Consider the following 25,847-nt stretch of genomic DNA (forward strand, 5'->3'; position numbering starts at 1 on the left):
AATTAGTTTATATACGAAATAAATACACATGCATGCATTTGTAAACAGCAGAACATAATCTCTAAGAACACAATCTAAATTGTCTCAATATGGTGTTTTGAAGTGGGGGACTAGAATCTAAGAAATAAAGTTGTGACGAGACACCTCCTGTTCTTTGCTTCAAATAGATAGATCTGGAATACATCTGAAACCCTAAATACAACATGAAACAGCCTGGACCTTTGAAATACCACATCTCAAAGGAAGAAGTTTCACATGGGAAATTTAAACTGGTTTCTACTTCAGTCCTTTTATAAAGCAACTGTAAAACCTGTGATGGCCTGGAATGTGTTCAACTTTGTTGTTGTTTTTTATACCAGTCCTGCTTCAGGACATTTGCACATCCCACAAAAAGCACTGACACGCTTTTCAGTGTAGCACTAAAATAGACCAGCAACATCAACTTTATTTATTTATTTGATTTATATCCCATCTTTCTCCCCAAATAGGGTTCAAGGTGGCTAATCTTACCTATTCAAATCTAAATACCACCCAATCTGAGGAAACTGACTCTTTCCTAAACTCATTCACAAGGGAGTAGGTTTCAATGAAAAGTGCAGAACTTCTGCAGAAATATACCTAGAAATGTGCTCCCTGAAACAAGGGCCCTTATATACTGCTGTTCTTTATCCATCCGTCTCCGGCACCAGTGGTAGCTTGTGACTCTCTTGTCACAGGGAGGATGTGAGTCTGGATTTTGATGGAGCTATCCAAGTGCTGAACCTATTTTGGGTAAAAGTTCTATATTTTAGTTTAAAATCAGGGCTAAAACCCAGAGCAGATTCACTGGCCTCCTAACATGGAAGCCACCAGCCACCATTGCCTGATATATCTAGAAAACTCACCCAAGGGGCTATAGAATCCCTTTGAGGGATGCTTGCTGGACTATCGGAATAATAGAAAAATAGGGCGGTGGCAATTGCTGGACAGTTAAACATATTGGCCTGTTACAGACTGCCAAAATAAAGCTGCTTCGGGTCTCTTTGGAGGTATGCTGTTTAAATGATGCATGCACCCTAAGAATCCGGAAGCTGCACCAAAGCTACACTCCAGTGCTTAGGAATGGAGTGTGGCTTTGGCGCGACCTCCGGACTCTTAGGACCCATGCATCATTTAAATAGCATACCTCCAAAGAGACCCGAAGCAGCTTTATTTTGGCAGTCTGTAACAGGCCTTTGAAAGTCTTAGCTTTCTTCCTTTCCTTCTGTGGGTAAAGATAACTTGAGCATAGTTAGTAAAATGAAACTTAATTTTAGATTGCTAGGTTTTTGGGACAAGGCCCTCTCATCCTCTAAAGTGGAACACACACCAATGGCGTGATATAAATAAAATAAATACTGAACTTCCAATGTGCTCCTTTTGCATAATTTACCCAGAACTCCTGAATTAGAGGTTATCTTAGTGTAAAAATTCGATGTGCTTCATACAAATTACACACAGCTTTTGTGTGGCACAAGGCATGAATTGGAGAACAGGAAACTGGTTCTCCATGTTCCTCAAACTGAGTTCAAAATCTGGAACTTAAATCCCAAAATAACACAAAGTCTGAATGCCCTGCCAGGCTCAGTAAACTGTAACAATCATTTACCCCAGTTATCTGACAGAACCTTCCTTTTGCGGTTGGAAAGAGCCACCTTGTTCTGCCAAGGACTACCCTGTTTGGGGCTTGACAATCACTTCTTTCACCACAGCTGGTTTGGGGAGCTCTACACCTTTCCTTTTAGGGATCAAAATGACTCAAAAACCCCACATGCTATTCCGCCTGGCTCCCTAAACTTGGCAGCAGGTGGTTAAGTAGCAAATATAGCTACTAAAGCTCCTTTCTGAACTCCTGCTGAACAGTGTAACCTAGCCACTGGCGCCCACCACTCACACTGTATCCAGAACTTTCAAAGAGCCCAATTGCTGCCTTGGTAACAACTGAGACCTGGGCCACTAGAAAACTGAAGCCCTGAGCTTTAGCCTGCTGTTCCAGGAAACTGAGGAGGTGGCGCCCCACTCCAGAGCGCCGGTACCAACGGTTGACAGCCAGGCGCTTGAGCTCAGCAGTGTGCAGTTCCTCGCCATGGGGCTCCAGGGCCACACAGCCACAAACATCATCTTCGTCATACACAGCCACCCAGAGTCCACGCTGGCCTGCACTGTAATAAGCATACAAGTGTCTCAGATCAGGGGAGCGCCACAGCAGAAGTTTCAGAGCCACTACAGTGAGCAGCACCGGCAGGACGAGGGCCACCACAAAAGAGTTCAGGAAGAAACGCAGGCCACTGCTCACCACCGCCATCAGCAGCAAGGCCAGTGGTCGGGTAAGCACATACAGTATCAAGCGGTTCTCAGTGTCCTTGAATCCATCCTGGTGGGACAGAAATGAGAAGGCATATGAAGTATGGATCATGGAGCTGGGAAGCACGCAATAATCTGAAGCAGAATTTGCTACACTTAAGGCTATACTCCTGTACATAAGCTTGGTCCCCATTCTTTCTCTTACAAGCCTTCAAGGAAAGAAAGTTTACAGCTTTTGCAACAATTTGCATGTCATTAAGAAAAAAACAGAGAATGCTAACATCCCTGAAGGCCATCATCTGTTTGGCAAGACCATGATGCAGATAGGGAGAGCCACTCTTTCTCACATCTCTGTGGTAGAAATCTCATTACTTGGCTGTTCTGTTGAAAATAGGAAGCTCTAATGTAAGTGTTTTGGAACTGGGAGCCTTGATTGCTTATTCCAGTAAGCTGAATTACTCTCTTACTTACAAAGCTTGCTTCTGGATGTGTAACTAAAGTAGAAGTTAACACCAGGGTTTGTTGTCCTATTCTTGATGACCAGTTGTTTCTCTTCTTGCTAAAGTCCCTTAAAATATAGTAACTGTAAGTAAAATATCTGCATCATTTTGGAATCTACAACAGACCTGCCTGAAGTGCTGCATGATGCTATAAAAGTAGCCTCTCCCCTATCTCTCCCTCTGTGCACATATACACTCATGCACTCACAAATACATACATAATTTCCGTTTGAGCACAAAGGTCTAAAACCAATTGTTAGGTTCAACTGATGTACAACACAACGGTTAACTTACCAAGTTCCCAATGATTCAGTGGGTCTACTCTAATTGGGACTAACAATTGGGTTTAGGCCAAATGGCTACTGAAATGCACACTGCACTGTCTTTTAAGAAAGGTTAACAGTCTCTTTAAGGAATTCTTAATCATCTTCTGAAAAGCCCCAGTTCCTAGTATTAGACCAGAAAAAAATGACCCAGCCTGCTCTTGTGTCTTTTAAAGCAGGGTTATCTGTAAAGTTTCACACAATTAGTGCAATCGCCTGCTAATATCTGCTCATCAATGTTCTTCTTTAAAAGCTTATTTGTAAATTCTAGTGAAGATGTTGACAACCCACTGCTCTAAATGAATTATTCCTATTCATTACTATCCTTCCTGAGAGCCAGCATGGCATAAGGTTTTGGGCACTGGTGATAGTGAACCTTTTTGAGGCCGAGTGCCCAAACTGCAACCGAAAACCCACTTATTTATTGCAAAGTGCCATGTCCCTCTAGCTTTCTAGTAACAAACTCTGGCAAACTGTGTGCTGGGACGATGGCACATGTGCCCATAGAGAGGGCTCTGAGTGCCACCTCTGGCACATGTGCCATAGGTTTACCATCACTGGTATGAGTTTAGAGAACAGGGTTCAGTTTCCTGCTCAGCCATGAAACTCACTGGGTGACCTTGGGCAAGTCACATGCTCTCAGCCTCAATGAAAAGCAATGGCAAACCTTCTCTGAAACTACCAAACTATCATTTCCAGCAAACAGAGGTAGGAAGCAGCTGGACATCCAGCAGTTGTGGAACTGTTCCTCACTGCTGGCTGTGCTGGCCAGGGCTGCTGGGACTTACAGTCCAGAAGGCTCTGGAAAGCAAAGCAGAGATGTAGCTGGGACAATTCTCTTCAAATCCACCTCACCTTCAGAAGTTCCAAAACCATTGGTGCTTCCTCCTCTCTCATTTCCCTGATGGCCAGTTGCTCAGGTTCAAGGGTAGGCATGCTGGCAGCAAACAAAGATGGCACCTGCAAGGAAAGAAAACTCAGATGTTGGTTGATTTAGTCAGTGATGAGACTCTGGGAAGGAAAAGGAGCAAGCCTCCCAATAGCAGGTACAATCTGTCAAAGCTCAACCAGTTCCAATGACCAGGAAACCTCTGGCAGGATGAGGAAAGAACTTCTTTGGAGGGAGCACAGAACAATCATTCCTCTTTGAGCCCGAAGGCGTTTGGGGGAGAAAGCTAACACGATTTGAGAAACACCAGCTTTATGTACAGTAAAATGGAGGTAATGTCCAAAACACACTGCAAGAAGTAATCCAGTTTGAGGCCACTTTAACTGCCCTGGGTCAGTGCTAGGGAATCCTGGGAGTTGTAGTTTATTGTGTTCCAAAATAAAAATGGAAAACAAACCAAACAAATCCCCAAATCCCAAAGACTTCTGGTCCCAAGCATTTGAGAAAAGGGAGGCTTAACCTGTAATTGATTTCATTAAATCCTTAAATACCGTTTATTTAAAGGCCATCTGATCTGCTCATTTCCAATGGGGGTCACTCCCACACTGCTCCCTTTGCACAAAAATAGCCCCAAATAGGGGTGGTTTTCAGCCATAATGCTCATTAAAATGGTAACCTCCCCACCCCCTGAGAATAATAATAATAATAATAATAATTTAAGGGACAGTCCTTAAAACAAACTCCATTCTGCAATGAACTGAGAAGACAAAATGTTACCCATTCTGCTATTTTAAACCCTGGGCAAAAATAGAAGCGCCCAATATAGTCCAGGAATCAGACCCCATCACAATCCCCCCCTTCCAGACTCAATGGACTCACCCAGCCTGCAGAAAGTACCTGCAGCAGCCACCCCTCCAGAGCAACATGGAATGTCCCAGTCTCTCGAACAGCCCCGCCTCCCAAAACAAGAAAAAAAGGGAGGGGGACAGAACGTTGACCCCTCGCTCCAAGCTTTCTCTCTGTGCAGCCAGTGTGTGATTATGCTCATTTGCGCATGCGCCTTGGTTCTGCCTCCTTCAGCCTTCCTCTCCCATAGCAACTGTTGCTAAGGGGGCGAAACGAGGCCTACAGGGTTGCCAGAAGCCTGAGCTGTAGTAGTTGACCCAGGCCCGAAACCCACCCATTGTCCCTTGTTGTCACTCATTTCCTTTTATGGTAGAAAATGCATGTTGGCCAGCTGTCCTCCTTTTCCAGGACAAGGCCTACATTTCAGCCTTCTGTCCGGGAGGGGCTTCAAAATGTCCTCCATTTTAAGCATGGCTAAGGCCCAAAGCACACTGCAGAAATAATCCAGTATAAGGACCCTGGCTCAGCGCAAAACTGGGAACAGTAGTTTTGTGAGACATTTAGCCTTCTCTGTCAGAGAGCTCTGGTGCCTCAATAGACTACAATTCCCAGAATTCCCTATCACTGAGCCAGAGCAGTTAAAGCAGTCTCAAACTGGATTATTTCTGCAGTGTGTTTTGGACACATATCCTTGTCCCTTTGTAATCACTAGGGTTAAGGGCACAAGACCCCCATGAATATGGAAAAACCGCCAATAACAAAAACCACCATGTTTTTACCTGAGAGGACACCTCTCTAGGAATCTCTATGTCCTCCAGTGCAACTCTGTGGTCAACGTCCAACAGACACTGACCATAGAATTGCATTGGAGGAGCTACAAATGGCTAATGGAGTGTTCTCTCTAGGAATCTCTAGGTCTTTCAGTGCAACTTTTAGTTAAAAGTTGACCATAGAGTTGCCCTGTAGGACCTAGATATTCCTAGAGAGAACATATTAATCAAATCCACGAATAATCAAAGCCACAAGTATCGAGGGATGAGTGTATTTCATATACTCTTATATACATATACACATACTCATACTTCATACAAAGTCACCCTGGTTGTGTTGCACAGAGAGGCGGGGTACAAATAATAATAGTAATAGTAATAATAATTTGAATGTTTTAACTTTTATTTGGTCATGCCCTACATTTTGCATTGCCCTGCCCTCCTTTGTCATATTCTGAAGAGCCCCAGTTCCTAGTATTAGACCAGAAAGTTAGGATATCTGGTTAGACTGAGAGAAGGGAGACCATAAAGTAGGTGGGCACCATCTCTTTTGCACTGCTTAGCTCTAAACTTCTCTGTGGTGAGGGTCCTGAGGCTTGCTGATGAAGCAATGCAGGGGCATTGAGACAGGAGATCAGGGAAAAGCTTCACCTGTTGATATCTACCTGTTGGGGAACTGCTAAAGATGAGAGAGCTGCTGCTGATAATCCTCGATCTCCTTATCGGAAGCATCTTTCAGAACTGGCATGCACTTTTCCAATTATCTGGAGAAATTTAAGAGGATAGAAATGAAGGGATTTACTTTTATTGCAAGGGAACTTTATTCTTAGGCAGTTCAACATTCCTGGCTTCAGTAGGTTGCAGTCTCTAAGCCTTTGACCTAAAGATGGCTAGAAATTTAAATACAGTTGTTCCTCCACGTTTGCAGTTTTGACTTTTGCGGATTTGATTATTCACGGATTTGATTAATATTTTCTCTCTGGGAATCTCTAAGTCCTCCAGCAGAACTCTACGGTGCAATGAAGTTGCACTAGAGAGCCTAGAAATTCCTAAAGATAACACCTTTCTAGGCATTTGTCGGCCCTCCAGTACAATTCTGTGGTCATCATCTGGCAGAGGTTAACCACAGATGCATAAACATTGGCCTTCTCTTTCCCCTTATCTGAAAACTGCAAGATGTCAGGCTGTGCTACCCTACCTGTGAACCTGTTTTATATCCATTTGGACGCTGCTCTGAAACAAGTTCCATGTGGCTTGAAATATTTAGGGGGGAAAAACTATGCCACATTAGTACCCGCAGGGACGTAGCCAGGATTTTAGGAAGGGGGGGTCCAGACTAAGTGTCACCATTATAATGAGGCTTGGGTGTGGCAGTGCAGCAGCACACACCATTCATTTTTCTAATGGAAGGGGGGGTCCGGACCCCAAGAACCCCCCCCCCTTGGCTACTTCCCTGGTACCCGTAATGGGTTTTGCTATGTTCATTAAACTTGGAAAATTGTAAATCACTGCAAAATGATTTAAACATTTTAAACCATCTTAAGTGTTGCATTGTATCTATATAGTCTGAATGCACCCTCCTGTGGTCAGAACCAGGTAGTGAATGTATCAAACGGCTCACCTTTACATTTTAAAAACTACTATGTGGAAATTTGACGTGCAAAAAGGTAATACACAAGAAACAGCTACCATGCTCCAAAACACAGTGCAGAAATAATCCAATTTGAGACCGCTTTAGTTGCCCTGGCTCAATGCCACGGAATTCTGGGAACTGTAGTTTTGTGAGAGATTTAGCCTTCTCTCTCAGAGTTCTGACAGAGGTGCTACAATACACTAAAATTCCCAGGATTCCCTAGCACTGAGACAGGGCAGTTGAAGCAGTCTAAAACTGGATTATTTCTGCAATGTGTTAGATCTGGATCTTGCCCCATCTTGTTCATATCTGTGAGACTGCAAAGGGATCTTATAGCATCTTTGGGACCATGCCAAAGAAGTAGAATAAGCTTTTGTAGATGTGGTCTATTTCCTCAGATGCATGGAGTGAACTGGTACCCAAGCACTCCACACATCTGTTCATTAGTTTCCTATATACATCTGAGGAAGTAAACCAAGTTTAGAAAAGCTTATGCTGCAACATCTTTCACTCAGTTTCAAAGGTGCTACATACTGCATACTGATATTACAGACTAACATGTCTATCTACAATATCTGTAAGATCTTCCCTTTCTCTGCCATAACACATGCTTAACATAGGAAAGTTGGTTCTGCAGATCACAAAGCCAGGTTTGAATTTTGTTCCTATAGATGTGTTTTCTCCTAGCTTTCTGTTGGATGAGTGGCCGATACTTCATAATAGTTCAGACATTACACGATTGTTAGTTCATGATTATTTTAACCTGTGTTGTTATAGCTTACTGTTTTAATTTTTTGTAGAACCTGCCTATGGCAGGTTTCTATTTCTATTTTTGTTATTTTAACTTAATTGTACAGCGCTATGTAAACTTACAGCGCTTTATAAATAATAATAATAATAATAATAATAATAATAATAATAATAAGGGACATAAAAAGAAGAAATATTTTTAATAGCCAGAAAAAGTAATAGCCTGCCCAGTTTTTGACTTCAGAAGACAGTTATCAGAAAAGTAAGTAAATAGCAAGTCTATTTTCCACCCAGATCCATTAAGAAACAAACAAACAAACAAACAAATATCCATCACTTAATGGATAGTAGTCTTTATGCTATCTTTCTTTCTGACTCGACCATTGGCTCTAAAACCAATCTGCCAGAAACCACAAACCCCACTAAAACATCTAACCTAAGCCCTGAGACAAGCTTCCATTTCAACTATTGGGATTAAAATAAGTTTCCAGCTGTGGCGTGGGGCATGGTAACCAGTGCTGGGGGAAAAAGAGGAATAAGCACAGAAAAGAACAGGAAAACCTGAATTACTAGGTTGTGTTCTTAAGTCTGGAAAGAATGTAAATTGAAGGGTGTCCATCAGACTTTACTTGAGCCAAGGGAAATGAAGAATACAGACTCCCACCATATTTTCCCATTCCAGTTCTTGCACTTTACAAGGGGAACATGGGAAGTTATATAATTACAACACAAGTATACCTCAGTTAACAAATCCTCTAACAAACGAGCTCCTTTTCATAAAGCGGTTTTATGCCTGCCCCCTTTTCCTCAGCCTCTGTCTATCAGATGTTTTTGAGCAGCATTAACAATGGAAGGAAGGTGAAGGAGGGCAAGAAATATAGATTTTGAGTCTTGGGTTGCTGCAGCATGTCTTTAGTAAACAATGCAATAACTCTTGAGGTGGAAAAGAATGGAATTCTACTCTAGCTCATCCCACTGTTGCTATATCTGCCTGCCTGCAACAAGCAAGGCAAATGGCACCTGCTTCCAGAATCCCTGAGTATCCATGAACAGCAAAACAGAAAAGGGGGGGCTAGAAGATGTCTCATTGCCGAAGTCTCGAACTTCCCTGCCTCCCAGGACAGGGAGAGTGGATAAGCTGGCCTCACCACCATCACTGCCCGCAATGTTAAAAAAAGCACAGGTCTGAAAGTTTAGCCACTAAAATGGAACTAATAAGAAAACTGGACATTGGTGAAAATAAAACCCATCCCTGAAAACAATTTGCAAGAAGTCTTGGGGCTCATTCACACTACGAAATAATCTGGTTTGGAAAACAAGTTATTTCCCTGTCGTTCAGACTTGCACCAATTGTACTCAGGACAGTTTGCAGGGAGGAGCACCAAAAAAAACATTTAAATCATTGCATTTGGCACCGGATCCCTTAGTTGTTCTTTAAGGACTGCAATGAGTTGCATCTCCGATAGTGTGAATGCACTATCGCATCGATTCAGATCACACAGTCACCATTCAGGAAATGGAGGTGCCTCCATTTTGATCCGGAACTGTGGCGAATGGAACTTCAAACCAGATTTAAATGCCATGGGGAGATTCTCTGCCTTAAAACATAGGAGGAATGGTGAATCAATTTGAATTGATTCACAGATGTGAATGTCTCTGTGCAAAAAAGTACGTGTGAATGACACAGAAAAGTCTCTAGAAAGTTTAAAATGTTTTGTTTATTCAAGGTTTATTGTTGTCAAGTGCTTTCAAGTTGACTCAACTCATGGCAACCCCACGAATGAGACATCTCCAGGACCTCCTATTCTCAGCCTTTCTGCTTGGGCCCTGCAGGTTCTTCCCCGTGACCTCCCTAATTGAGTCCATCCATCTGGCATGCAGTCTTCCTCTCTTGCTGCTGCCTTCTATCTTCCTAGTACAGTGAAGTCTACTTTTTTCAGCATCTGCAGATGGCAAGCCACTCATGGTCCCCATGGTGGCATGGCCACGTACACATACCACCATTTGGGGCAACGGGGGCTGGCTGTTGCTAATGGCAGCACAGCTCCGTGCACACACCACCATTGGGGACATCAAGACATGAGGTCCCATGGGTTTTGTTATCTGTGGGTGGGTCCAGAACGGATCCCCCATGGATACTAAGGTCCCACTGTATTTTTATATTTTCTAATGAGTCATTCTCATGATGTGGCCAGAGTACGACAGCCTCAGTTTGATCATCTTGGCTTCCAGGGAGAGTTCACATGTGATCTATTCTTTTTGGCTGTCCACAGTATCCACCTATTAACATAATAACCAAATCTGGAAATGCTCCATGAATTGAGGAGCTTAAAACCAGTAACTCAGTGTTGGGGATTAACATAGTTTTCCGGTCTTTACACCCCATGCTTCTGGAAATGCTTGGGGGATGTTGCTGGGAGGGGTATGTTAAGGATTCTATTTACAAAGAAAGAATATTGCAAGAAGGATTTCAGGCCAGAGTACCTTTGGTCTGTTAGATAGTTCAGTTCCCAGCCCTTTACCATTGTCTTTGCTGGATGGGGCTGGTGAGTGCAATAGGCAAAAAACATATAAAAGGTCAAACGTTCCTTTTGTTTTCAGGCATATCAGGCCTACATGCTTATCCATCCAGATTAGCACATGAGGAGTTACTGTTGATAGCTGCAAGGTGGACATGGCCCTCTCTCCCTCAGGATATCTTAGATCACTAAAACATAATTAAAAGCAAGCTTCATCAGGCTGGGTATAGAAAAAGAAAGTGCAGTCCCCAAGTCATCCCAGCTAAATGGTGGACCTACAGAATCTGAGTTAAATTCAAACATGGAATCTCCAAATCGGTAGAACATTTGAGGTGTTCTGACACGGGATTTCACTTCAGGGGATGTGGAAGATCTCTGTGCTCACCCTGATAAGAGTCCTGTAACTTGCCTTTTAATAGTGATATTTTGCTAATAAACCACATGGCTATATTTTATTTTGGTCCTTCTGAAGATTCATGTTTTGGAAGTCCAAATCAATCTAAGTTGGACAGCCACCTGGTGGGAGGATTAAGCTAAAACCGCACCAGAAGTATTTTGATAGAACCATTATTTGTAGTACCTTAGAGGTTTTTACTTGCAATGTAGAGTACAAGTAGCTATCTTTTCAGACACCGTTTTACATTTGATTAACTCAATGGTTGAGAGTTTTCTAGGTATAACTGGGGGGGGGGGGGGGGGGGAGGGAAATCCTGGAGAGTGACTGCTGATCAGTTTAAGCAATATTGGGCTAAATGGATCAGGTATAAAATACCTTTGCACATTCTTATATCACTACTCCTTGGGGACTGTACATCCTGTTTCCAAAACACCAAAGAACTATGGCTGGTACTGTGTATATCTACACCTGTTCTAAAGGTATGCTAGAATGCTCTAATGCAATGTTACTCAAAATGGTAGTCCCAAGACTGGGATCAGAACCAGTCATTGCAAGTCATCACCTAATGGTCTCTGGAGAGACCAAAGATTTCCAGTAACAAAATACAGTGGGACCTTGTTATCTGCTGGGGTTTGGTTCCAGGATCCCCCGTGGATAACAAAATTTGTGGATGCTCCAGTCCCACTAAATACAAAGGTAGAGCAAAATGGTGTCCCTTATATTCATTTTATTTATTACGATCAACTGATCAAACATGGTGTCCCTTATATAAAATGGAAAATAAAGGTTTGCTACTTGGAATTTATACTTTTAAAGCCACAGATGCTTGAATCTGTGAATAAAAAAGACGGGGATAAGGAGGGCTGACTATAAACAATTGCAGCCAATGGGCCCAAATAAACTATGCACTCCTGGCACACTGGTGAAAAAAATAATTGCTGCCCCCCTTAGATAGCTTGGAAAGTACTGCCCTAATGTACTCACCTGCACTGCAGTTCACCAGGTATCCAAAAATGGCCTGAGTTCAGCAGAATTCACTAGTGCTTTCTTGCAGAGAATTTTATGTATTTCACTGAACAACAAATCTCTGGATTCCTAAGAGTCATGACTGCTAAAGTAGTAACAAACCGATATAATTGATTCAATAACGCCTCAGAATAGAAACCCATGTATTATTAGAGATGTGAACCCAGCCTGTGTGTGAGGCATTCAAGAAATTGACTAAAAGAAAGGCAATGGTGCTTCAAAAGCAAACTTTTATTTTTATTCTAGGGCAGAAATGTCTGTGGCCCTCTTGTGTATGTTAGCACCAGGAACTGGGCTCCACTCAGAAAAGTGGTTCTGCATATGGTGACCGTGAGGGACGGGTGGAATGGGGAACAGGAGACAAGAAGGGGCTAAGTGGAAAAGAACATATGCCTGGGAAATGCAGCCTGTGGCAATTTCACAAGGCTGCCTCCCAAAGCATCCAGAACCAATGGAAGACCCAAAAAACCTGACCCACTGTTGTGTTACACAAAAGGAGCTTACGTAACTACATAATGCTTCAGGGTATTCTGGTCCAATGTTGTAGCATGGAAAGAAAGTGAGAAAGAAGCCAGAGGTGCAGTTGTTAACCACTAATCACCCTCCCTGTTTTATGTGACAAGAAAAGAGCAGCCTTGGCTGCCACACATAGTCTTAATCATCAGTCTGCACATATATCTGGATCTTGACAAAACAAAATATATCAAGCAGAAGAGGAGAACGGGGTGTATATGGGACAGAATAGAGGGCTTATTTGGCTATCCCTTTCTTTCATGCAATATAGGGCATATAAATGCTTGGGCATGGGGGATCACAGTGGCTGCAGGGGCAGTAAGAAGCAACAGCAGACCCATGAGCAGAAAGGGAAGACCTATGATCATGCTTTGCGGTCACACTGAGAAAGACTTCATTGTGAGGAACCAAAGCTGAGCTCACTGGCAGAGATGGCAAACTCATCCCGGAGTCTTGATGCTGCCCAGACAGAATCCACCCGGAGCACAAACAACCAAATTCTAGCAACCAACAGGTAGCCCTCCCCCACCCCCATTTGTTTGGAAAAGCACGACTGAGTCCCGGCTGATGCACCAGCACAAAGTGCAGGGACACACCTGCTTTCAGAAGGTGTGAACAAGCTGCATGCTAGGTACTGTCTGCACAATCTGAATGGAGGGCAGGCCTTGGGGTGTCACTGGGCTCTGCAGAAGCTGCACCATTTGAGAGGTGCTGTTATTGTCAAGAGCAGGTTGTGTGCTGTCCGGGCTGCTCACCTGCAGTGTGGGAACACTCTCTAACACCTGAAGAGTCTGTTCTCCCTGAGTGCTGCGAATGATCAAAAGGTTCTGCCCAGACCCTGAGCTACCCTCAGGACCTTGCAGCTGGAGGCCAGACAGTTCTTGCACTGTCTGGATGTTTTCCACTTCCTGAACACACAGCCGAGTCTGCTCACCACCTGCACCCCTTAACACCAACACATTTTGAACCCCTTCCTCAGTCTGCAGTGTTTCAAAGTGCATGTCCTGTACACCCTCAAGGCTCTCCACCTCAGTCCCAGGCCCTAACAGCTCCTCTCCTGGAGAGTTCTGCACTACAATTAGATTCTGGCTTTCTTCCTCCATGGTAGGTCCTTGCTGGAGGTCCACCTCAGTCAGCTCATGAGAGCTGGACAGAGCAGTCCCCACCTCGCTCATCTCCTGAGGTGGGCCCAGAGTCTGGAGCTGGGTGTTGTCCATCTCCTCTGAAGGCTGCAGCTGCTGCTCTTCTTGGGAAGATACCAGGCTTTGGATCTGAATGGTACCATCTAATTGCTGGGAAGGTGAAAGACCCTGGATTTCAATGTCATTTGCAGACTGATTTGAAGGGGACAGATTCTGGATCTGCAGAGTGTTGGCTGGCTGGGGAGATGACATGGTCTGGATCTGAAGGGAGCTCAACTGCTGGGAAGGCTGGAGGGTTTGAAGTTGCAATGCCCCTACCTGCTGGGAGGATGGCACAGCCTGAAATTGTACAGTGTTCACTTTTGGGGAAGACTGAACTGTCTGGAACTGTACTGTGCCAGCTGGAGGACAAGTGGACAGACTTTGGATCTGCAGTGTGCTTGCTGGCTGAGAAGTGGGCAAATTTTGGATGTGGACAGTACTTGCAGGGAGGGGAAGGTTTTGGATTTGCACAAAGCCAGGTTGTTGGGCACGTGGGATTGCCTGGATTTGGATTGTGCTAGTCTGCTGAGGAGCAGGCATGGCTTGGATTTGCAAAGTGCCACTTGCATGAGTAACAGGAAGGCCCTGGAGCGACTGGGGTTGCGGCAGTGTTTGAATCTGGAGGGTGCCTGCTGGGGGAGTGGTTGTCATGGTTTGGATCTGAAGTGTGCTCGCTTGCTGTTCTGGTAAGCTTTGGAGTACAATAACACTCTGCCCACTAGCCTGCAACCCTGGTGTCTTCTGGATTTGCACATTAGGAAGAGGTTGTAGTCTGGGCCCAGTGCTACTGGGCACAAGAATGATATTCTGATTCCTAGACACCGGTGGTGGCAGAGAAGGCAGCGGCACAGATTTCTTGCCCTTGTTTTGACGGGGCAGGGCAGATTTGGCAGAGGTGGTGGGAGTACTTGGCAAGAGGGTAAAGGTGGCAGGAGCAGTAGGTGTCGTTGACACCACCTGGGGACTGGGCAGCAGTATGAGTTTGGGAGGTGAATTCTGGAGTGGTGGAGGTGGTGGGGACTGTTGCTGTTGTACACTGGGGATAAGTTGCAAGCCCTGTGCTGTCTGCACTAGAAGGAACGTCTGAGTATTGGAAGGACCAGCTGGGGCTGGGTTGCTACTTAACTCCACATTCAGAGTGGCCTGCATGTTGGGCATGATTTGTACCTCCTGGGTAGCAGTGGGGGAGGCAGCCGCTGGGAGACTAGCCACCTCAGTGCTGCTATGAGTACGCAAGTGGCGCTGTAAGTAAGCAGCCATGACGAAGGCTTTGGAGCAAACAGGGCACTTGAAGGGACGCTCTCGTGAATGGGTGCGTCTGTGCAATGCCAGATTGGAGGAGTGGGTGAAGGCCTTCCCACAATCCCGGCAACAGTATGGTCTTTCACCTGTGTGCACCCGCTGGTGCTGCCGGAGGTTAGATGTCTGGGTGAAGGCCTTGCCACAGGTCTGGCAGGCAAAAGGACGTTCACCTGTGTGCAGTTGCTGGTGCCGGCGAAGGCATGAAGTGTTCTTAAAGGCTTTCCCACAATCCTGGCAAGCGTAGGGGCGTTCACCGGTATGCTGGCGTAAGTGGTATTGGTAATGAGAGGCCCACTTAAATGCCATCCCACAGGTGGGACAGGTGAAAGCCCGCAGCCCCGTGTGAACTCGCTGGTGGATGCGCAGCAGAGACGAGCGCTTGAAGGCCTTCCCACACTCGCCACAAGCATAGGGACGCTCTCCTGTGTGGTCACGCAAATGGTAGCGCAGCCCCGACGAGCCCTTGAAGGCCTTCCCACACTCCCCACAAACATAGGGCCGCTCCGGGGGTGGGGGCGGTGTCGCAGTGGCCGTGGGCACCGGCTCAGCCTGTGCTGGACATGTCACCTCAGCTTCCTCTAGCCGCTGCTCAGCAGGGGGATGAGATCGTTGGTGGCCTAAGAGGCTAGCCAATGCTGGGAAAGAGCGCTCACACACCATGCAGGTATACGTTCGGTCTGAAGAGTGCTGGCTCTGCTGGTGCCGCGCTAAGCCTGCTGCACTCTTGAAAGTCTTACCACACACAGAGCAAGCTAGTGAGGGTGTGGGGGACACCACAGGGGCCGCCTCTTCTTGCACAGATTCTAGCACTGGTGGTAGCACTGGTGGTGGCAGCGACGGTGGTGGCGGCGACAGTGGTGGTAGAGGCAAAGGGTCCACTGGAACCAAATGACTTTCCTGATGGCTCAGCAGCTGCTCCTCCAGAGGGAAGGTAAGATGACAGATGTTGCATCGAAAAAGCATCTCTACAGTGGTGGTTGGTTCCTCCAGGAAGAGCTGTGCTGGGGGTGCAACATCAGCATGAGTCTCCAGGTGACGCTGCAGATAAGTGTCTGATGCAAAGGACTTGCCACAGATGACACATGTATGGGCAGGGCGGGCAGCATGAGCTGATCGGCAGTGCAGTGCCAAGTTAGACGAATGAGTGAAGGCTTTTCCACAGTCCTGGCATCGGTAGGGCCTCTCGCCCGTGTGTACCCTCTGGTGCTGTCGGAGATTGGTGGACTGCGTGAAGGCCTTGCCACAGATGGGGCAGACATAGGGACGCTCACCTGTATGCGTGTGGCGGTGCCGCCGCAGACTGGAGGAGTTCTTGAAGGCCTTGTCACAGGCTGGGCAGGGGTAGGGCCGTTCCCCCGTGTGTTGGCGCAGGTGATACTGGTAATGAGAGGACCACTTGAAAGAGAGGCCACACTGCGCGCATTTGAAAGCCCGAAGGCCCGTATGCACGCTCTGATGAATCTGAAGCAAGGAGGATCGTTTGAATGCCTTTCCACATTCACCGCACTTGTACGGTCGCTCCCCCGTGTGTCCTCGTTGGTGGTATAGCAATGCTGAGGACCCTTTGAAGGCCTTGGGGCACTCTGAACATTTGTAAGGGCGCTCGCCCGTGTGAGTCCGCTGGTGGTGGATGAGCCGCGATGACCATTTAAACACCTTCCCACATTCCAGGCACTCATACTGGTGATCTCCACTGCTACCACCAGGGCCTGCGCCGGCTGGGGCTGCTGCCGGCACTGCTGCGGCCTGCATCTCTAGCTGCTGAGCTCCCACCATTGCACCAGATTTCACCTGCCAGAAACAAAAAATGTGAGTGTGTCCTCTGATCACAACCTTCACAGATCTGAACCTCACACTGCCATTTCAACCATTTGTTTCTAGATGTTGAAATCTATACATAGCACCTTGCTTTCACATGGGAAGGCAGGACAAATTCTAAAAGCTAACCCCTTTTTTAAAAAAAATGGCTGACAAGCTGCTTTTTTAAAAAAGAGTAATTCCCCAATTTTCACATTATGTACAGGGCAAGATGTAACTGTACAACTTGCAATCCAGTGGCTTAGGTACACCACTCTTTAAATTTGCTGTTGCTGTTATTGTGTGCCTTAAAGTCGTTTCCTATTTATAGCAACTCTATCATGGGGTTCTTCAGAGGGGTCTGCCATTGCCATCCTCTAGGGTTGAGAGAATGTGACTTGCCCAAAGTCTCTGATCTCCAGAGTCATAGTCCAATGCTCAAACCACTATACCACACTGGCTCTTTTTAACTTAGCTCAGCATAACTCAAAGCTGTAAAGATCTAGGTGCCCTGATCCCCAATGTAGGCTGTTATCCAACTGACTGAACACTACTTTTCTAACAATCTGTCCACTAGCACTGAGGAATCACACTGTTTTAGGAATGTAGTATCCTTACCTATGAAAACTTTTAAAAAGCAGAAAGAGCAAGATAGGAGAATGTCTCTATGACAGTACAGTGACACCCTACTACCTTTGTTGTTAGAATCATAGAATCGTAGAGTAGGAAGAGACCGCAAGGGCCATCCAGTCCAACCCCTGCCATGCAGGAAATCTAATTCAAAACATCCCCAACAGATGGCTATCCAGCCTCTGCTTAAAGACCTCCAAGGATGGAGACTCCACTACACTCTGAGGGAGTGCGTTCCACTGTCGAACAGCCCTTACTGTCAGGCAGGTCCTCCTAATGTTTAGGTGGAATCTCTTTTTGTTGTGTGCCTTCAAGTCATTTCTGACTTATGATGACCCTTAGGCGATCCTATCACAGAGTTTTCCATGACTGAGATTGTGTGACTCGCCCAAGGTCACCCAGTGGGTTTTCACATCCAAATAGAGAACTGAACCCTGATCTCCAGAGTCACAGTCCAGTGCTCAAATCAATACACCACATTGGCTCTCAATACTATTATGTATTAGTTCAAGAGACAGTGAACACGTTGTGGAACTTTGACTTCATAAACAAGTTCATATATGTTTTGACACTATATTAAAACTATCTAACCCTGGAATGTATATATTGACTTCCCCTTCTATCTGGCCTTTTTGTTGTTATTATTATTATGCTGTTTTTAATGCTGTTTTTAATTGATTTTATTGGAATGTTTTTATACATAATTGTTCGCCGCTTTGATCAAATTTTGGAAAAGCGGGTTACAAATAAACTATATTATTATTATTATCATCTAAATATTCTTCTGAAATGAGGCTGGATTAACCATGAGCAGACTTTTGTTTGGACTGACTGTGAGCTCAGTTTTGTTCTGGTGGTACTCTAAATCATCCAAATAAATCACTGCTGTCTAATTGTAAGCTTTTTGAAGAGCGTCGGTTCCCAGAGGAATGGTAAATACCAAAACAAATCCAGCAGGTCTGAAGTCTATCTATTCTCTCTGTTCCTTCAGCAAGAATAGAGGCTGAAACTCAACACACAGACACCCACCTTTACCTGCAAGGAAGGCTATCTCTCTGCCAGTTAAGGATCAGCAAATAAGAAACAATCTAGTTTTCCTGTACCCCCATCCCTAACTGAAAAGATCCTTTATGCAGCAGGGAGAGCTGCTGTCCCTTTACAACACAACAACAACATGCTGTGATATTTAAGGATTTTTGTATTGTTAGCCACTCTAATAAATATACAGTATGTTCAAATGATTCGTTGCATCCATCAGGGACCCAGAACCAACATGTTTGCAGCTTGATGCTTTAAGAACAATTCTCTTTCTCTCTCTCTGAAGACACTGGGAAAACAACTTTTTATGGAATTTATCACACTAAGGAGATCGGAAGTTTATCCTGGGAATATCCTGGGGAAATTGCATAATTAGGCGTAACAGTGTCACACAACGCCACACAAAACCCACCAATAAAGTGGTCACAAAGAAGCATTTCCGATATCACTTTATTTGTGCAACTGCGCGTGATAATCATTCGCACAATTACTCCTCATTTCCGCTTCATTTGTGGGATGCTTTAAATGCGCTTTAATCTCTCTTTAATGCCCAAATCAGCCCCAGTGTGATAAACTCCTTAGACTACAACTGCATGACTATGACCATACTGGCTGGTGGATTCTGGGAGTTATACCACCCCAAAATATCTTTTTTTCAAGCTCTGTATAAAAGATATGCAGCTTAAAGTCCGAAGGATAAGAGACACTGAACCAAGGTAGCGCTTTCCCTTTGAGCCAGCTTGCACCAATGGACACTTCAGAGATAAGGCTGCAGACACAATGGGTGCACACTGGCCTTCCGGGGGGGGGGGGGGGGGTTGGACTTCAGCTCCCAGAATTCCTGACTGTTGGCCAAGCTGGCAGGGACTGCTGGGAGTTGAAGTCCAAAACAGCTTGAAGGCCAAAGTTTGGGAACCACTGATCTATAATGTACAAATAATGGAGTTTGACACCACTTTAACTGCTGTGGCTCTGCCATCCTACAGAATGCTGGGATCTGTAGTTTGGTGAGGCCCCAGCACCCTTTGGCAGAGAAGGCTAAAGGCCTGGCAAAACTACAAATCCCACCATTCCACAGAATGGAGCTATAGCACCTGATGTTATGCCAAACTGCTTTCAATCTAGGGTGTAGTTGCACACAATGTTGACTGCATCCACACTGGAAAGATAACCCGGTTTGGCACCGCTTTTAACTCTTTTCTGACTCAAGGCTATGGAATTCTGGGAGTTGGAGTTTGTTGTGGGGCCCGAGTTAAAAGCGATGCCAAACCGGGTTATTTCTGCAATGTGGATGGGATCTATGCTTCCTTTTAAAACGATAAATTGGCCACCCATCACTATTCAGGAGGATATTCTGTCGGAGGACAAAAAGTACAGACCCCTGCGGCATCCCCTTTAAGAGCGCGTCTTCCCCTTTAAGGAGCCGAGCTGCTCTGCCCCTCCCCCTTCGGCCTCGCGACGTCTTTTCTTCCGCCCTTCCCCCTCCCCCTCTTTTTCTGTTTCTGAGGGATTCTTTGCCTTCTCACCTGGCGGTTTTTTTTCTCCCTCCGCGCGCGCTTCGCTGCAGCGGAGGGTGAAGGGGAGGGGGGCAGCGGGGCTCGCGGGGGGAGGGGCCCCCGCTCCTCCCTCCCAGCAGGCACCGGCGCGAGACACCCAACCTTTATCTCGCTCACACTAACCGCCCGCGCCGCCGAGCTCGCCCCGCCCCTTCGCCCTTCTGCCATTGGCCGCCCGGAGCATCCTGGGAGTTGTAGTTTGAGTGCGGCTGCCGCCATCTTGCCCTGGTGTCACGTGACCCCCTCTAAAATTGAGCCCAAAATATAATGATAATGATAACAATAACAACAACAACAATAATAGGAGTTTGGAGAAAGAATTTTATTGTTTTGTGTTCTCAACAGCAGAAATAATCCAGTTTGACATCACTTTACCTGCCATGGCTCAGTGCTGTGGAATCCTGGGAATTGTAGTTTGTGACACCCCCCCCCCCCCCCGCTTTCCTGCTGACAGGAAAAGCTCGATGTCTCACAATTCCCAGAATTCCATAGCATTGAGCCATGGCCATTAAAGCAGTGTGAAACTGGATTATTTCTTCTGTGCGGATGCAGCTTGGGTTACCCACATCCATCGCTGAGGAGCATTATCTTTATCACATGAAGGAGATCAGGAGTTTATCCCGTTAATATCCCAGAGAAAACGTTTAATTACGTGTAACAATTTCACACCACATCGCACAAAACCCACCATTAAAGTGGTCACAAAAAAGCATTAACACGCATCCTTTTTACTTTTGGGATACCAGTGACAATGCATTTCCAATGTCACTCTATTTGCACAATTACTCGCCATTTTCACTTTATTTGTGGGATGCTTTAAATGTGCTTTACTCTCCCTTTAATGCTGAAATTAGCCTCAGTGTGATAAACTCCAAAGTGTTATTGCCTCAAAGAAGAGTGGTAAATCGGCTATCATTGGGTTCATCTGTCGAACGTGGCATCCACAGATTCTACATCCACGGATTTAACTATCCATAAACCAGAAAAATTTTATCATTTTATATAAGGAACACCATTTTACTACATCACTGGTCCAAAACACACTACAGAATTACACTCATCCCTCCACATTCACTGGGCACAGGACCCCATGAATGTGGAAAAACCACAAATACTGAGAACACCTCTCTAGGAATCTCTAGGTCCTCCAGTGCAACTCTGTGGTCAACATCTGCCAGACATTAACCATAGAATTGTACTCAAGAAGCTAGAGATGCCAGTGGAGTGTTCTCTCTAGGAATCTCTAGAGAGATTCAGTGTGACTTTTGATTAAAATTGACCATAGAGTTGCACTGGAGGACCTAGATATTCCTAGAAAAACCATATTAATAAAATCAGTGAATAATCAAAGCCACAAAGGTCAAAGCCACAAATGTATAATCAAGTTTGAGACTGCTTTAACTGCCCTGGCTCAGTGCTAGAGAATCTTGGGAAGTGTAGTTTATTGTGGCACCAGAACCTTCTGACAGAAAAAGCTAAATGTCTCACAAAACTACAGCTCCCAGAATGAGCCAGGGCAAGTAAAGTGGTCTCAAACTGGATTATTTCTGCAGTGTATTTTGGACCATTGGGACTTGAGCATCCATGGATTTTGGCATGCTGGAAGTAAACCTCAGTGGATATCAAGAGTCCAATGTACTTGTGTTTTCCATGCAAATTTCAACAAATTGTCACTTCTTCATGGGACAAATGGTGGACAAGTGATGGGAGAAGTGGCAATGGGTAGAAAAGGGAGTGGAGAGGGTTCACACTCAAACACAAGACAGAAAGGACAAATTTGGATTAGGGCGGTATCATCAATATTATTTTTAAAAATCTACTTTAAAACATCTAGTTGAAATTAATTTATTTAACATGAATTTCTGTCATGCTCCAGCCTTGAAAGAGTCTAGCAATCAGAGACAAATGTGAGAAGAAAAGAGCATAGCAGGTCTGAAAAAAATGGCTTTTTAAAAAGCCGTGTGAAATGAAGGCATGCTGCTATGACCCCACACTTGTATATTCCAAGTGGGAAAACAAACTGTCCCTTACTCCTCCTCTCCCAATTAGGCTAGTATTCAGTGTATTTGTTGCCTTGCAGGATTTTAAGTGAAGGCATCTGTTGTTGTTGTTGTTGTTGTTGTTGTTGTTGTGTGCCTTCAAGTTGTTTCTGACTTATGGTGACCATAAGGCAACCGTTATCATAGAGTTTTCTTGGCAAGTCAGAGGAGGGGTTGCCCTTGCCTTCCCCTGAGGTTGAGAGAGTGTGACTCGCCCAAGGCTACCTAGTGGCTGAGCATCTTGGAGGTTGTCTAATCCAACCACAAGCTTATAGGAACAATATTACATTGGTTTAAATGCCTCCAGTGAAGGGCCACCTCCTGAGGCCCTCTGACTACTGTTTGCTTTTTCATTTATGAAATTCTTTTTTATATGTTTGGCTAAAAATGTTCTACCTCCTTGCCGTTTCCACCAATTGGTTTTACTTTTACCCTTTGGAGCAAGTCCACTTCATCATTCCCATTACAGCCTTTAAATACTCAAACTCCCTTCTCCCCACTATGCTTCTCCCCCACCCAGTCTTTGGCGTTTATCACACCGGAGGAATTTCTCTTAATTTCGAATGAAAAGAAAGTGGGGCCAGAACGCATTCACGTGAATTCACTAGTTCAGCGAATTTACGTGAATTCGAATTGCGTTCAGACTGACTTCCCATTGCTTGAAAATAGCTTGCCATTGCCCAAAATTGTGTGTGATCACCTCTCACACAATAACGTGAAACCCCATGATTGCGTTCGGACTGGCTTCACATTGGCCAAAATTGTGTGTGGTAGTCTATCACGCAATAACGTTAAATCCTATGATTGCATTCGGATTGCCATTGGATTATACTTCCAGTTTCCCTTGTCTGATAACGTCCTTTCTCTTTCTCTCTTTCTCTTTTTCATTTGATGAAAACATTTCCGCTTTGGCAGGCATTCACTTGCCAAGTGTCCTTTTTACATCCTGTTTTATCTGTGGCCTCCCTCATCTTTGGTATTCTTAGACCAATCTGCACTGCAGGGTTAATCCAGTTTGACAACTGTCATGGTTAACTGCTGTATTCCATAACTTATGGAATTCTAGGCTTTGTACTTTTGTGAGATATTTAGCCTTCTCAGTCAGAGAGCTCTGGTGCCACTGCCACAACAAACTACAAATCCCAGGATTCCATAGCACTGAGCCATGGCAGTAAAAGGGGTGTCAAATTGCATTATTTTTGCAGTGTGGCAGCAGCCTTTGTTTCCAGAACCCATATGTCCTGGTCACTATTTCCCCCACACACACTAGTTGTCGTCAGTGTCATTATAAAATGTGACAGTCAAAACTGGACGCAGTGCTTAAGAGTGAAACTATTGCCGGTTTATCTCAATAATCAACAATTGACTAATATATCCTTCATCCATTTGGGGGCAGCACTTAGTCCTGTTCATTCATTCTACCAGAACTGGAAGAGAGTCTTTTGCTGACTAGAAAGAGCAAGTCAGATGAACTACAGGTCTAGCTTCTTGGCTAATAAAAACCTATGGCTAGCTGGTACATTTAATATGACTGTGGTTACAGATTTTGTTGCTGTTGTGCGCCTTCATATTGTTTCCGACTTATGATGCCCTTAAGCCAAGCCTGTCACTGGGCTTTTTTAGCAAGATTTGTTCAGAAGGGTTTGCCCTTGCCTTCTTCTGAGGCTGAGAGAATGTGACTTGCCCAATGTCATCCAGTGGAAATCCACAGCTGAGTGAGGATTCGTTCCCTAGTGTCCTGAGTCACAGGCTAACAGTCAAACCACTGCACTGTACTGACTCTGCTGTTGCAGATATACCTCAGTTAGCAAAGTAGGTATTTTTCTGGGCATTTTGTTTATAGCAAAGTTTGGTGCCAGAGGTAGAAATAACATAGAAAGAATAGGGATGTTCTACACCACAAAACTGAAGATCAGCTCAACATGTTTCAGCAAACTTTGTATCTTACACTGACAACATGCAAATGTGAAATGAAGCATCCAGGTCTGGCAAGCCTTGCAAGAGTAAACAAAACAAAAACAAAAAAACTGAACCTTCTAGAAACCATTTAAAAGCTTCTTCCAAAAGAAGGGATGATTTGGAAATCCCTTCCATTTTCCTATGATTTCCATTTTGACAGGCAAACATAGATAGTTAGTAAGACAGGCTTTTCGTGCTGTTCTATAGTTCCTCGCATGTTATGTTCATTGTGAGAACCTTGCAAAATTGGCTACAATAGGATCAACTAGAGTAGAATCTCATTCTATTGCAGCTCAAACTTTTATGCACTGTTTACTGCAGACACACCACATGTTCATTTATGTAGGATATAAGCACTCTGCTTTTACATCAATAAAGCACCAGCAGGTGGCTTAAGGATGTTAAAATAGCTGTTTAAATCATGAATGAATGAATGATGAATATAAATTCTTTGAATTTTGGACAATTGAATGGAGTGTAAATGACTTGGTAAAATGGCAGTGTATTCATTCACAATGTTAGATACAAGGGCAGAACTTTGAGCTGGGCTTGAAATATCTTATGAAATGATACACCTCTCCCGCTGCCTTGGCTCAATGCTAGGGGATTCTGGGAAATGTAGGTTTGTGAGGTGTTTAAACTTCTCTGTCACAAAGCTCTGGTGCCACAGTAAATGACAATTCCCAGGACTCCATAGCACTGAATCAGGACAGTTAAAGCGGTCTCAAACTGGGTTATTTCTGCAATGTGGATTGGATTTGTGTATTCTGAGCTTTTGTTGGTATTATTTCACTAACAACAATTATATTGTAAAGGTTTGTTTTCAGGTGTTGCAAATACTTTTGATCCCTTTGCATGTGCAGTTTCAAGCTCTTTGCCCTCTGAGTGCCCTTCTGTGAGACTTTTGTTTGTAGCCTGATAGCTAAGAATTGTATAGGTTGGCAGTGTGGGTAGTCAGAGGGTATTGTCATTGGGCAGGTTGAATATACTAAATAGCCTCTTTTGGTCCTATCTGATATTTGACTTTGCATACATTCCAACCAACAGAAGTCAACACGATCTCTTGCTTGGAGACAAAGGAAGCCTAAAAGCCCAGCAATTCCAGTGTGAGAGTGTGTGTGCTGTTATTGCTGCAGGGCAAGGCAAAGGACCTGGATGACCTGTTGAGTTGTCCCAACAGCTGAATGGCATCTTGGGGGCCAGCTTGAGCTGCTAGCTTGCTGGAGGGGGTCCAACATGCCATGGAGTCGGGGTGTGAGAGCAGATTGTCAGCATTGTTGACAAGAGATTACACAAACACTTTTGCTGTTACACAACAGTCCTTTGGCTGCTCTCCTGAAGCGCCAGCCAGAGGGTCACAACAACATCACTTGCATATAGCCTAATAGAGTCAGAAGTTCTTTTTTTCTTCACATGACAACAAAAATCTCAGGGTTTTTTTCAGTGCTGGTAACCTAACTCAATTTAGAAAGTCCTTAACATGTTTTAGCTGCCCTATTATCCACCCTGTCTAGGTGGCTCAGGTGGAATCGAAGGTTGACGAACAAACATTTTCTATTGAGGCAGAATTCAGAGACATAGCCATGTTAGTCTGGAATTTCAGTATGCAAGGGGATCTTGTAGGTGCTACAAGATCCCTTTGACAACTGCTTCAATGTTTTCTCTGAGTTTTTATTCTACTAAGCAGAGATGCTGTAGTTGTGAAGCAAGAGGACAGGCAAGTATCTCAGAATTATGGTCAGAATAAAGGAGTTGCCGTTATCCCAGCAGATTTTGTTTGATTCTATTTCATCCTGCTATATTTTATCCAGAGGCACAAACTCTTATGCTTTCAAGCTATTACAGCTCAGTCTT

The 25,847-nt window shown here is 44.7% G+C and overlaps 1 protein-coding gene across 9 annotated transcripts; it reads right to left on the reverse strand.

The window, feature by feature from the left end:
- On the reverse strand, window positions 1-20,055 carry LOC149303480 (putative N-acetyltransferase 14). 9 transcript variants are annotated; one of them, XM_089481065.1, is made up of 4 exons: window positions 19,966-20,055; window positions 13,237-16,765; window positions 4,001-4,092; window positions 1-2,392 (listed from the first exon to the last, which is right to left on the reverse strand). In XM_089481065.1, exons 2-4 carry the CDS (start codon window positions 16,748-16,750, stop codon window positions 1,850-1,852), a joined length of 4,149 nt encoding a protein of 1,382 aa, XP_089337191.1. In that variant the 5' UTR covers window positions 16,751-16,765; window positions 19,966-20,055; the 3' UTR covers window positions 1-1,849. The 9 variants fall into 9 exon arrangements, with proteins under 9 accessions (XP_089337191.1, XP_089337183.1, XP_089337186.1 ...); XM_089481057.1 differs by lacking the exons at window positions 13,237-16,765; window positions 19,966-20,055 and adding an exon at window positions 6,849-6,979 and having other exon boundaries at window positions 4,001-4,105; XM_089481060.1 differs by lacking the exons at window positions 13,237-16,765; window positions 19,966-20,055 and adding an exon at window positions 6,316-6,773 and having other exon boundaries at window positions 4,001-4,105.
- Between the last annotated feature and the right edge of the window lie 5,792 nt (window positions 20,056-25,847).

Source organism: Sceloporus occidentalis, unplaced genomic scaffold (genome assembly GCF_023333645.1).
Source record: "Sceloporus occidentalis isolate IW3139 unplaced genomic scaffold, rSceOcc1.0.p SCAF_14, whole genome shotgun sequence".
In the NCBI taxonomy this organism is placed as follows: Eukaryota; Metazoa; Chordata; class Lepidosauria; order Squamata; family Phrynosomatidae; genus Sceloporus; species Sceloporus occidentalis.